The 13483-nt window shown below is 42.6% G+C and overlaps 1 protein-coding gene across 2 annotated transcripts; it reads left to right on the top strand.

Annotated features, from left to right (window-relative positions):
- The first annotated feature begins 291 nt into the window (after positions 1 to 291).
- On the top strand, positions 292 to 10974 carry prima1 (proline rich membrane anchor 1). Of its 2 annotated transcripts, none has more exons than XM_028566741.1 (4): positions 292 to 995; positions 1882 to 2023; positions 4418 to 4550; positions 10042 to 10974. In XM_028566741.1, exons 1-4 carry the CDS (start codon positions 714 to 716, stop codon positions 10139 to 10141), a joined length of 657 nt encoding a protein of 218 aa, XP_028422542.1. In that variant the 5' UTR covers positions 292 to 713; the 3' UTR covers positions 10142 to 10974. The 2 variants fall into 2 exon arrangements, with proteins under 2 accessions (XP_028422542.1, XP_028422543.1); XM_028566742.1 differs by having other exon boundaries at positions 292 to 572.
- Positions 10975 to 13483: the final 2509 nt, after the last annotated feature.

Here is a 13483-nt window from a genome sequence, read left to right on the forward strand (position 1 = left end):
TATGTATATATCACTTATATATATATATATAGCCTGTCATATCATAATAGTAATCAAACATAAACAAGCAAACAAAAACAAACAAAGCACAAGAGATATTACCGACGCCTACACAACCACGTTCCTGTGTGTGTGTGTGTGTGTGTGTGTGTGTGTGTGTGTGTGTGTGTGTGTGTGTGTGTGTGTGTGTGTGTGTGTGTGTGTGTGTGTGTGTGTGTGTTGGGGGGGGGGGACTTTTTGAGAAGCGGAGGGTGAATTTGTTTGAGCACACGCTGTCGGGATGAGCTGATGTGAGCGCTGCATCAAGTGCGCGGTGGTGATGCTCCCGCATTAAACAGCCCGCTGTATTTTGGCACAGAGGGGGATGCATCAGTTTAACCCTCGGCTCTGCCCTCCGGACTCGCCCATACAGTGTTCAGCCTAGATAAGTTGAGGGGATGTGTGATCCTATTGTGAGGAATCCTGCCGCACGATATTCCTGAGGATCTCTCTCTGTTCGTTTTTTTTTCTTCAACTTCGATGGCTTGAGTGGCCCATTTGCACTCATGCTTGCAGCCGAGGAGGGATGTAAGGTACGGGCCATCTACCGCCCTCACATTGCACGGAGTAGCGGCGTGATTCAGGTCGCTATCTGAGTGCTAATAAGAAAAAAAACTACTTTCGAGATGTGAATTATCGAGATTTGCTACTCATTCCACCGGCTCGCCTGTCCTATGCTATCGACAACGGGATTTCAAGAGGAAAATGATTGTGGCATAAACTATTTCTGGAGTAGCTTGTCACAGATATCGCCGCTGAACTGTACAGGGTGGATGGTTATTTCCCAAACAGTTCAAGCCTATGTATACTGCATTCATTTATTGGAATCGCTGCCTATTATCTTCGAGAACAGCGCAAGAGGAATGCTGGTCCAAGATCTAATGCCATTTACTTTAAGTTTTTGGCCTTTTTTCTTCGGTCATTGCTTTCTCTCACTGTTTTTACTCTCATGCCAGGTAAGGATCATTCAGGCGCGCCACTTCTCAATTTACGCATGAGAAGATGATTGAGTTTGATTTACTGATGGATCTGTGAGCTATGGAACTGATTATCTTTACCAAGTAACTTATGTATGCCTACTCATTATGCTGCAATTACTATGCAATGCATTGCTTGCCAGATGTTGGGATCACCATTTCAGGGTACACCTGTGTTTAGGAAAAAGACATGCATGTGTAGAGTTGGCATAAGAAATATAGCCATGTACACACACACACACACACACACACACACACACACACACACACTCAGCTCTTTTGTAGTGGGAACATGGAGTAGCCAACTGTGTTTTTTATGATAACAAGATTCAGTTATCCCACCAGGATCCCTGCAGCAAGCATATGTTAGTGATGAGTATTCTAACCTCTGCCCCGTGCTGCTGCCTACAGATAGTGGTGAGCTGTTGTTCACACGCACGCAGTGTTGCCAGGGTTCATGTGTAATGTGATCTGCTTGAGTTTCCAAGTCCACCCACGCACACTCCTCGGGGCAGCCTGCTGCCCACTCTGTTGGTGGGTGGTTTCTTACAGGGAGCGCGCTGCAGCCATAGACATGATACTATTCTGCATGTACTACATACACAGCAGCCCCAGTGACAACAACACTGGAGCTGTAATACAAAGAATGCTGAGAGGACATCCACAGTGCTGCTAACTGAGAGGCTGCTGAGTGTTCAAGCATCTCCATTTGTGCTGCACAGTGTTGTGCTGATGGCACTCATGAGTAATGCACTAAAATACAGTGCCTTAGTCATTTCAATGGATCTCTCTCTCTCTCTCTCTCTCTCTCTCTCTCTCTCTCTCTCTCTCTCTCTCTCTCTCTCTCTCTCTCTCTCACCATAAGGGAGAACTCCAGAGGTCATGCTCACGGACTGTGGCGGAGAAAGTTAGTGAACAGTGCCAGCTGGCATGCCACTGTAGAAGATACCCTCCCCTTCCTCCTCCACCGCCTCCACCGCCTCCCCCACGGCTACTGGGCACCACAGGTAAGACTTCCAGCTCACACTCCCAGGTTTCACACCTGTCTCGCTCAAAGTCTGTCTGTCTCACTCTCTGTTCTCGCCCCACAGGGGGATCTCATTTCTAGCCAAACGCAGGTGTCAAGCAACTGGCTAGTCTGAAGGAACTGTTTTGACGTAAAGTGTTTCCTTTTATGCTCAAAAGAAAAATGTACCATCAACCCCCTGAGATTACTGTGTGAGTGCCCTTGCATGGGCACTGTTTTGCTCTTGTGCGTCTTGTGCTTGTGATTGAGCCAGCAGGATGTTGACAGCTGAACACAGGACTAATTTATGCCCGGTCTGACCTTGGGGAGTACCCAGCTGCCTGTGAAATCCATGCCTGCTGGGCTGCCGAGCTCAGTGGTTCAGTGGTATGGTTTCCCCCGGAGGACCCCTGATTAAAACACAGATGAGTTAATTAAATTAGGTCTAATTTGATAGAGATAAGGGGCTAATGAACCAGCCCAGTAGTTTTAGCTTCGTTTTGAAGTTGAGCTGGCGGCAATAGGGGTGTGTGTGTGTGTGCGTATTACTTGTGTACAACAAGCGTGTATATGTGTGGATCCACTGCCGGTTGCAGCAGTTTTCCCTCCGACAGTCCCTCTCAAGATGGTAAATCCATTGAAAGATGGATGGGCGGAAATATTTCACCAGCCTGCTCGCTGAAAGTTGATATGATTTGTACATAGTCTCAAGCACCCTAATGAACAGTGGTCTGAAATATGGGACAGCGTTGCTGATGATGCAGCCATTCTGAGCTATTACTGTGACTCTTTAATATCACTCACCCTGAGCCCTTAATATTATGAGTTGGGAGGAGCACTTAATCATCACAGTCTCAACAGGCAGCAGTGTAAAGCTTTAAATCAATCAGTTTAAATGATTTCTTTCCGTCTGGTCAATTTAAACGGACCTCTTTTACCCTCTTACTCACCATTTGAGCTACCTATTGAGAGTTATGGACCCTTCTGTAAATGTTGGTCACTGCATAAATGCTGTCAGGACCATCTGACTCTAAGCTAAGGTGGGGGGGTTTAAACGCCCAATTACAGCCAACGCATGAGCGGAACTCTGAATGCTGCATCAATAAACAGCAGTGTGTCACGATAAACATGATAAGCAGGCAATTTTTATTCCTTTTCAACTTTACACAGAAATGTTTTGCAGAGGGTGGAGACAGCATGAATAATTCACTTTAAGGGAGTTTTTTTTTTCTTCAGTTCCCAATTTAAAAACAGGGGCATAATTATCTTGATATTCCTTCAGTAGCCCAATTTGCAGAATGGTTAGAGCTGAAATTTAGCTTTTAACTGTAGTCTTTAAAAATGCAATAAATATGCATAGCTAATGTGAAAAACTGGGACAATGACTGAGACCTTATCTATCTGCTAAAAGTCTAAAAAAAAAAAAAAAAAAGTGAGAAAAATTGGCACTGTAAAGTAAGTCTGTGTGCTAAAAATGGTTTCTGAAGTCCTTCAAAGGAGTGTGCTTTATCACAATGAAGTATATCCTTACTACTGACTGAATTAAATCCTCCAGCCGTTGACAAAACGCAGGATTAAAATGGAAGTTTGGCTGAGAGGAGCTTTTAAATTCAGAGTGACTTATGACGTGGTTTGCTGTACCAGGGAGAGCCGTGGCTTGTTATTTGCTCTGTAGAAATATGCTGTGTTGGAAAATAGTCCACAGCATTACTAAGGAGTATTTGTTGCTATGGTGTAAACCCTTCCTCTCATTCATAACAAAAGATCTGTAAATGCAGGAGCTACAAGTTTATTACATACAGCGCACAGTGTATTTTTCTCAGGAGCGCAAAACTGGAATAAACCGGCATTCATATAGATAGATAGATAGATAGATAGATAGATAATGAAACTGATTTATAGATGCTAGGAGAGAAGTTCTGCATTACAGACACGGAGTTGTTGATGCACATAATGTAATACAACATTCCTAGTGAGTGGTCTTACACCACAGATCTAATGTGGAAAGAGCAGGAGGTTCCTGCAACAGTAATTGGTGTGGACAAGAGTGCTGGTGTAAGGAAGACTGACAGGACCTTAAATGATTCATAGTGTCGGGTGGATATCTTTGAACGTTGAACCTAAGACCTACAGAACAGGCAAGGACACAGCTACTTCTCAACTCAGAGGAAAGGGTGGAAAATTAACTCCATGCTTTTATTGTGTTGCATAATCATTATCTAGTATCTAATAACTCAAATATGTGTGTGTCTAAGGGATGAGCACTGTAATAAAAGGTTTTTCGTTATTTTGAACAGATTTTTCTCATTTATGTTGTTAAATGCATTCTACTCATCTTCTGTATCCAAATCTCTCTCCTTTTGCCCCCTTTTCTTTCTTTTTTTTTTTTGCTAAGTGGACGAGCCCGTGGTGCCCTTGTTGAGGGCCTGGTGGATGGAGATGGACATTGTAGTGCTTGGAACGGTGGGCTGTGCCTCAGTTGTCTTCCTCCTCTCAGCCATCATCATCTGCTACAAGGCCATCAAGAGGTTGGATGTCACTTTTCTCTTATCTGTTCTGTTCTTGTACTATTCCAGTTAGGTCTCACTCGCACATACTGTATGTCTGAAGTATTTTCAAGCGATGACATATTGAAATAGGAACTGTCGCAGGCAGGCTCCTTAACATATCATGTGTAATTTGACCCATGGCAGAGTGTACTATCTCTCCTGCCTTTGAGTGTGAGGCTACATTTACATCACCCTGCTGGGTCACACTAAGGTCAGGGATTAGATAATAGAATGGGTTGTAAATGTCACTGAGAAAGCTCCACTACACTGAGTTAGCCAGAAACATCCTATAAATTAATTTATTGAGGTGCATGATGACCAGCGTTCACAATACTATGTTGATTTTAATTTGCATAAGTGTCTCAAGCTTCCTAGAACGGCAGCTGGATTCATGAAAGTGAAAGCAAGAGGCAAGCAGAGGAATCCCAAGACGCCACCGTTGCAGAAGGAACTGTTTCCCCCATTTGGCTTATTAGAGAAAAGGCTGCGTGAGGTTTTAGCCTGCAGCACAACCCAGACCCAATTCTCTGTGTGACATTCAGGCAGCACAGTGTCACACATCATGCACTCTAACATCCACGTTAATGTTCACAGACATTTTACAAACAGACACGTACACATCGTGCAAAGCACTGCACGTGCACAGAGAGCGAGGCAAGCAGAGGAGACTTGTGTGCACCCATCTATAAACTCAACATATTTACGTACATAGATACATCATCTTGGCATATTTACACAATATGAAATATGGCACAAACACTGACTCTCACACACCCATGTGAGAACAGCCACAGATCTGTGCGCTAAATCAGGGAGCTACTATGTTTAATGTATGTGTATTTAAATTGATTTAGTATCCTACCTTATTATATTTATGGAATTATATTAAGCCTGCACCCCAGATATGGCTTTCCTCAGCAGAACTCTATTTCCCCTTTCTTTAAACAACAAAAAGGCAAAGTCAGGCAGCGGAAGTAATGGGTGGTTGGCTCAGGAATTCATTATGGCAATTCTCCAGCCCCCTGTGTAGCCAAGGGGCACCTTTTTTAATGCAGCAGTGGTAGGAAAGTGTTGTTGCAATACGGGCTCTAGCCCCAAACCCAAGTCATTATTTATGAATTAATTTGCGCAGTCATTCAGTCGCAGGCCACATCTTTTATACATGCAAGCGGGTCGTGTCCTGAAGCTCTGTGGGCTCTAGACTGCAGACTTTGCGCCACACCAAGCTGCCCTCCACTCTGAATGAGAAGGGAAAAATACACAGGTCCAGCCAGACTGGCCTCATTAGACATTCATTAGTCACCAGCCAATAGGAGAGCAATCCAGGGACAAATGTGATTTCATTAACATTTATCACAGATGCTCTAATCATCCATCATTCCTCAGTGGAAGGGAGAGGAAACAACACAGCGAAAAGGACAGAAAAAAAACATCTACGAAAGCAAGCAAAGGCAGTAATTGAGCGTCTTAGTCAATAACAATGTGACAGAGGGTTTATCAGTGAGAATAACACAGCCAGTTATATATAGCCCTTCCAGCCCCTCAGTGCCTCGGGCTTTCCCAATGAAAATCAGCTGGCTAAGGGCCAAGGCCTGAGCAACACAGACAGCAGAGGAGCTAGCTCTGCGGGTCCCAGCCTTCCTGGCCTTTTGTTATTTTTTATAATCTTTGTCTGCCAGTCATGTGTCAGAAGCAAAGGGGCTGGAAAGGAAAAACACTTCTATACAATTCTATTCAGAGAGTCCACAGCACCAGGGAGGCTGGTGTGTGCAAGCATAGAGAAGAGGATTCAGACACATGCTGCGTTTCAGTGTTGCTGTGCCATCCAAAGCAAAAGACATGATGCTGCAGTCCAGGCTGTCAGCCATCCAAGAAGCAAATACCAACAGAACTCAAACCAACTGACTAATGAAGCTAGATGCTTTTCCCAATCACTTAGCGCTCTAGTAGGCTTGTCTAAAGACAGATAATACATCACAGCTGCTCCTGTCCAAGGGCAATACATTATCCGAAGTACTCAACCAGAGATACAATAAAAGGGAAATACTTCTCAGACAAAATGGTTTCAAATCCAATATTTACGAATGTATTATTAATCTCCTCTGTTTTATTTTCAAACTTACAATACCAGCGACATCAAAACCATTGACAGATTTTCACAGTCTGTTTTTTAATGTGTTTTCTTTGAACCATAGCATGTTACTCTAATTTCCAGATGGCTGGAGTAATTGTAAACAGCTCAACACATGTCCCAATTTTGCCATGATCCATTCCCCAAACTTCAAACAGGAATGTGCGCTGTGATTGCACAGCTTTGATATGAAATATTCATCTAACCTGTGAAGTGTTGTGTTGCCACCTGCCATGTGTCAACAGCATGGCATCTATTATTGAAGGCCTGGGTAGAGGTCGGTTTGAGGCCCCAGTGCTCTGCCCTGTGTGGTGGCCCAAAGCGACATGGTCAGTCTGAGCAAAGATTACATCCTGGGAGAAATAAACAGGGCCCAAGCACCTTCCAGCAGGCTGTAGATCACCAGTGTCAGACAGCATTTTACAACATAGCAGATAAAATACTGGCCTGCCAAAAATATTCTAAATTAAATTAAAATTGTGAGCTGGAAGGACTTTGCATAATGAATATCGCCATGACCTTTTATTCCAAGTAGAAGAATTCCCAAACTGGCTGTAAACACTGCCGTCTGTCCCAAACTTTGGTATATCCCAACTCCCCTAGCTGCAGCTGAATCAGCCAATCTTCTCCCCCGCGGCACAATGTGTTTCCACACAGGGACTGGACAGTTTCTATTCTGAGGCTTTCCCCGGGTCCCAGGGGAACGCAGCAAGCAGCATCTGTCCTACATGGCCGGCATGTATCCCTGGTGTCCTAAGCCCATACGACCCCTCCCAGCTGACAGAGTCCCACAGGAAGTCTTAGTCACCGCCTTGTGTTTTGTTTACAACTTTGCTCATGAGCCATTAGCTCGCATCACCTCCAACAACATCTACAATGGATAGATTGAATGCAGTGTTTGATGTTAACAAACAATCTGTCATTTATTTTGGGCAGCACATCTTTAGAATTTTTTTTTTTTTAGATGTCTTTATTTAAAAGGGACAATGCACATTAATCAACATGAGCACAGAGTCCAACATGTAAATGTGCCAGATTTAGCCATGCTGTCTAATTTTCATCTGCAGTCCCTAGCAGGTTAATGGCTTGTATACAGTACATGACACTCCAAAATATTAACAGAAATATCACAATCAATCTGAGATTATAAAATGGCAAGTTACATTTCAGTTAAAAGTAAGGAGAGTTAGTTATTATTTATGTGACTTTATTTTTACTGATAATTTTATAACAAGACTCTATAGCCATGCTAGCAGCTCTGTGAGGCTGTGCTTTGGCACAGCATTTGAAGGAACATGAATGTCTGCCCCCAATTTTGTGGCAATCCATCCAATTTCACACAAATGGTGGCACTAGAGGAAAAGTCAGGGGATCACTGAAGTCAGTAGGATTCATCCTCTGGGGATCATGAATGTCTGCAAAGTTTCATGGCAATCCATTCATCAGTTGTTGATTTATTTCAGTCTGGACCAATGTGGTGGACTGACAGACTGACATTGCCATCCCTAGAAACATGCTGCTAGCATAGCTCAAAATGACAGAGTGTTTATTATTTAACCCCCATTGTGATTTTTTAGTTGAATCTCTTTAAAGACTGGTAAAGACTGAGATTGACTTTGTTGACAGATGAAAGTATCTGAAACACAGGAGGTGTTGGGGCGGAGGTGGTTCACGGCATTCAAATGACAGCTGAAAAACAGCCAAGATGGGGACAGTTTTAAAATGTGACAGCAACAAGATGGTTGATTAACAGGTGTGGCAAAATCAGATTGGCTGTGTGGGAGCAATGAAGAAAGACAGCAGACAAATTGAGCTGACAGCAGGGGGAAAATCAGCAAAATGAGCATGTGCATGAAAACTACACATCTTAATTGCACACTTACTAGACTATGAATCATATTATATCCAAGAGAAATGTCATAAAAAAAACACATTTACCTAACTGAGAGACTTTACATCAGCTGTTATTTTACAGTCCAGTGTAAGACGGTGTGTGTAAATACACATGGGGGCATGAACTATAATGCAATCCAATGTGTAAAGTATATAATAAATGCTACAATTGTTAATGTGTGCATAGAGCTATTTTTTTTACTGAGATCTTGTCAAAATTGTTGATTTAACTCAATTGTAAGATTTTGAGTCCATGAACATAATAACAGAAAGTATATAACACAATGCCATACAACAGCAGCACAAAATGCTGTCTTAAAGGCAAGTCTATGTATTTTTGCTGAACTTTGGCCACAAATAGCAATCATGGTATAATGGCATAAGCTAAAATGTAGTGTATGGAATAATAAGTAGAAAAGAGTCCTAAAGTCAGTTAATTAACTCAGGAATTTCAGTTACACGACAGCACATATCCAAAGTTAACTAACATTAGCTGCCATAAGCTACCGGTCATAACAGACCAGAAATTTATGAATTCAACTTTTCATTTACGAGAGGAAGATTGTGTTATTTCCTTTTTCAAAAGTTCCATAGTCTCTTCAAAAAAAGGTTTTTATATGTTTATCCTCATGTCTCGCATAAACATAATAAAACTTAACAAACGTAGTTTTTCTTGCATGGCTTTTGTATTGGATTGCATCATGTTGTGGATGAGCTCATTTCACCCTGTAAGGATTCCCTTGCTACATGATGCCCGAGAAGGGAAAAAGATTTGTTCTGGACTGGACTGGGAATGACTGTTCGTCAAAGTTGGACTGGCCAGCTAGGGCTTTCAGAGGAGAGGAGACGCTAAGCTAAGATGTCGCTCAAGGGTCCTCTGTAGCAATGAAGGCATAGTACAGTGTTGAGTGGGACAATGACTGTACTAACTGTATTCAGATCTGTCTCCGAGTTACATAAGCCCGAGCAGGGGAGAGCAGTTGAGGGGGTCGTTGCAGAAGCCACAGTACACTGGACAAATATAATAACCACAAAGGCACCAAGGAGTGCATGAAAAGGGCTGCATTGAATGATACTGCTCTTCACAGGCCAGTAGCAGCAAGGGAATCATGTGTTACAGCTTTATTTTGCACCATAACGTATTCATAGAAAGGACAGAGCACTACAGCGCAACCAGTGTTGGGAGAAGGTTATGTATCTGTGTTTTTCCCAAGTTGTTTTGACAGCCACACACATACTCATTACTTAGAGGGAACATTGCATCTACCAGTCAGAGTAGGTAATTGCCTTATCCCCTGTGTTGCACCCAGAGCAGCATCAGAAATCAAATCAGCAGAAAGATTAACAGTCTAGAAACTCTGTTTAATTACATAGTTTAGACTGAAGGCAAATGTAACTCTCTTGTTAAGGAATTTGTCTTCACTTTATGAAAATGTTTATTCGCAGGAAACCACTACGAAAAGAAGAGAACGGGACAAGTCGCGGGGAATATGCCATGAGCATCCGTAACAAGAAGGCCATGGGTACAAACAACACTGTGGTGTAGACTGTCTCCTGGTAGACGCAGGAAGTGACATCAACATTACCGTCTCTCAACTTACCCCCCCCAAATACAACAATCCCTTCTCACCCATAATGCAACAGGGTTTTACCCAAGGTTTTCCAATAGGTAAACCTTCCCTCTTTGTTTGGCATGTTGCCCGGACTGAAGACACCATTCAGCTCAAGAGGAGCTGCAAAAGATGGAAGGAAAAAAAATCAAGCCAGAAAGGATAGAGAGAAAAATCCACAAACCCCCATGGTGTCGGAAGTGGCCCAGCAGGCTGAACATTATGCGTAACAGCAAGTGTTGCTGACAGGCTGGTTGGCTGCTGGCTGGAGAGGGACTGTCTGCCAGTCTGCTGCAGATCCAGACCTCACACACTGTTGACATCTGCAATGGAACAACAGACAATAACAGCATCCCTGCAGTCCTACGAGCGGCCAGACAGGACAAGCCCATCACACACAATAAATAAAGTGCATGCAGTTTTTACAGAGAATGCAACATTTGTTTTTACATTCCATTCCCAAAACACACTCACTCACAGTCCATCTTTTGTTCTCCATTTTTGAGACAGATGCTTTGTGAGAGGCATGATGTTCCTATCGGTCCTGGCTCTGAGATGTGGATTTATCTGACTATGCAATTTAAAGAAATCCATATAAAAAAAGGAGCAACAACATCAACATGGGACGTTCTGGTTATTTTACCATGCCAAAAATGCCACTGAAGACTTAGGCTCAATGTAATATACTTCAGTCATTCATTGATTTATTTGCTCAATTTATTTACTAATCTACCTTTGAATTTATTTTTCTACTTAAAAGAAAAATGTCTTGTATGTTACTCACATCTTTACAAATCTCAAACATCTTGATGAATTCATTTGATTTCTTGATAGCTCTGTTTTTAAGTGAATAATTTATATACCATATAATTAATTTGTGATGCTCCGATGCGTTAAGCCTGCTGTCAGTTTGTTGAGACACTGATGCAGAAAAGTTTTGGTATTGGTTGTTTTGTCTCTGGGTGTTTGATATGCTTCTCTCTGTTTCCCTGAGACTTCTGCTAAAAAAAAAAGTCAGGGGTCTCTATGATGTGCTATGTGAATGTGTGTTTTCCAAACATTATTTCTGTGCTGCATCATAATGCCAGTCTCCATTTTTTTATTTGATTATCTCAAGGCAAGCCCCCCAACCACCCCCCACCCCTTACAAAGTTAAACCTGCTATCACAAGTCATTTGGTTAAATCTTGGGGTCAGCTAGATGCCTTCAGCCTCACTTTGTTTGGATTTGACAATCTTCATTTTCCTATCTGTCAAGAAAGGCTTAGCCCATCGCTATAGAAACAGGGGACATGAGCCCACAGCTGACCTTGTGACTGGTGAGAGACAGGAGACTTAGCCAATAGCCAGAGATCAGGTTGCACAGAGGAAGGCCTCAGTAGTGATGTGTGTGACTCAGTGCTGTCACAGGCATCCTCCACATCCTCAATGGAAAAACACAACTGAGCGGAATTGGAGCATCACTCAACGCTGCTCTGCTTTTATACATTAAATCTGTGTGTGTGTCTGTCTGTCTGTCTGTCTGTGAGTGTGCATGCAGATGAGTGTACACAGTAAGAGTGGGCCGTACTCTGTGGCTGTCAGTTAAGTATAGATATTGGCTAAATTGTGGACATTTGGAAAAACACATGCTTGCATCTAAACATGCACAGATATTAGCTAACAGTATACCCCACCATGTACCTATATGAGAGAAATGATGGATGCATGAATGTAAATATTGATATTTAAATATCTGCCTTCTGGACTGTTAATTAATGTACAGTGTAACGGAACATATGTTTATACATAGTAAGACTTAAACAATGTGCTACCATTTAAAATTATGTCAATGTTGTCATGTTGATGGAGCAAGCCATTAATGTATATATGGCAATCAATAGTAAATACAATTTATGCATTATACCAAACAGATAGAAAGACGTGCATAAGTTGATTTCATTGCTGAGTTTTTCAGTTGTAAATAAAACTGTACAGAACAACAGACCCACAGTCTATTGTGCTTAAAGAGGTATATGTGCAGAAATGAATGTGTCATGTTGTGGTAGACAAACTGGCCTGTGTGTGGCAAAGGTGATAAAAAGGAGTTATATTTAGCATGTGCCCATCCTGTCTATTCTGTGCTCTGTTTTGCTGTTCATGTCTTGGGCAGAGAGCTGTGCTGGTCTTGTCTCCTTGGCCCCCCACAGCGGAGGACATGTCCTCAGTCTGTTTCACACAGTGCATCTTTAATGAACTACGATTATCTAGCGTATTGCTCTCCATTGGGCTTAATGACGCAAACAAGAATACTTATAGGTTGCATATTGTGCTTGCTCTGGGCTCGATAAATAATCGTGTGACAAAAAACCATGGGTGTGTGCAAAGGATTTCTGCAGCTAAAGCAAGAACACAAGTTACAAAATTTGTTTTAAAGGAAGCTAAAAGAAGGTAGATTCAAAACACCTCTGTGTAAGAGGCTACCTTCTTACATTAAATCGTTTAGACATTTTCCCATTTCTATATTAATTTGCACATTACACATTAACTGTAGTTAATGATGTGAAACAAACAAGGGGGACACAACTGTACTATACAGACTGATGCAGTGGAGCACTGTAGAGGAATGTCAATGACTTATAATGTGAATGAGGGGCCATAGAGTACTTTGCCTGCCCTGCTTTAGATGTGCCACTTGATGGTAATGCCAATGGACACTCTGAGCAATTTAAACATTCATGCATTGTCCAGCCAGGGCGCTGTGGATTTCACTGTAATAAAAGCAATGTGACAGCACGAGGCAGGGGGGACCAGGGATTGTCACTGTCTCAACAAGCTTTACAAGGCTCTACAAAGGTATTTTCCTAGAGCAAAAGAGCACCAATACACAGATTCTTAAAAATGTGGGTTTTTCAAATTGTTTCTGTACAAAACTAGGGCTGCAGTCTGCATGAGACTACCTCTCTCAACCTGCTCTTTAATCAAGGCATGTCACCAATGCACAAACATGGTGAGAGTTCGTAAAGTCCTTTCAAAGCTGACCTTCACAATCTTTGAGGACCCACTCACACCCTCTGCCTGAGAGGCCTTTGGTCAGCGTTAATTACCCTCACTACCTCCAGCTGCCTGCTCATCAGGTCAGCGCTCCCATATGGTCCTCCAGGAGGCAGCAGGCAGGCAGGCAGGGGCGGGGCAAGTGCTGGATACCTGTGGGACACTGATAACATAAGCTGCTGCTAATGAGAGAGGTTCTTTCGAAAAGGGCTGCAAGTTCAAACGATCACAACGGTGGCAGTGGCT

Source organism: Perca flavescens, chromosome 20, assembly GCF_004354835.1.
Source record: "Perca flavescens isolate YP-PL-M2 chromosome 20, PFLA_1.0, whole genome shotgun sequence".
Classification (NCBI taxonomy): domain Eukaryota; kingdom Metazoa; phylum Chordata; class Actinopteri; order Perciformes; family Percidae; genus Perca; species Perca flavescens.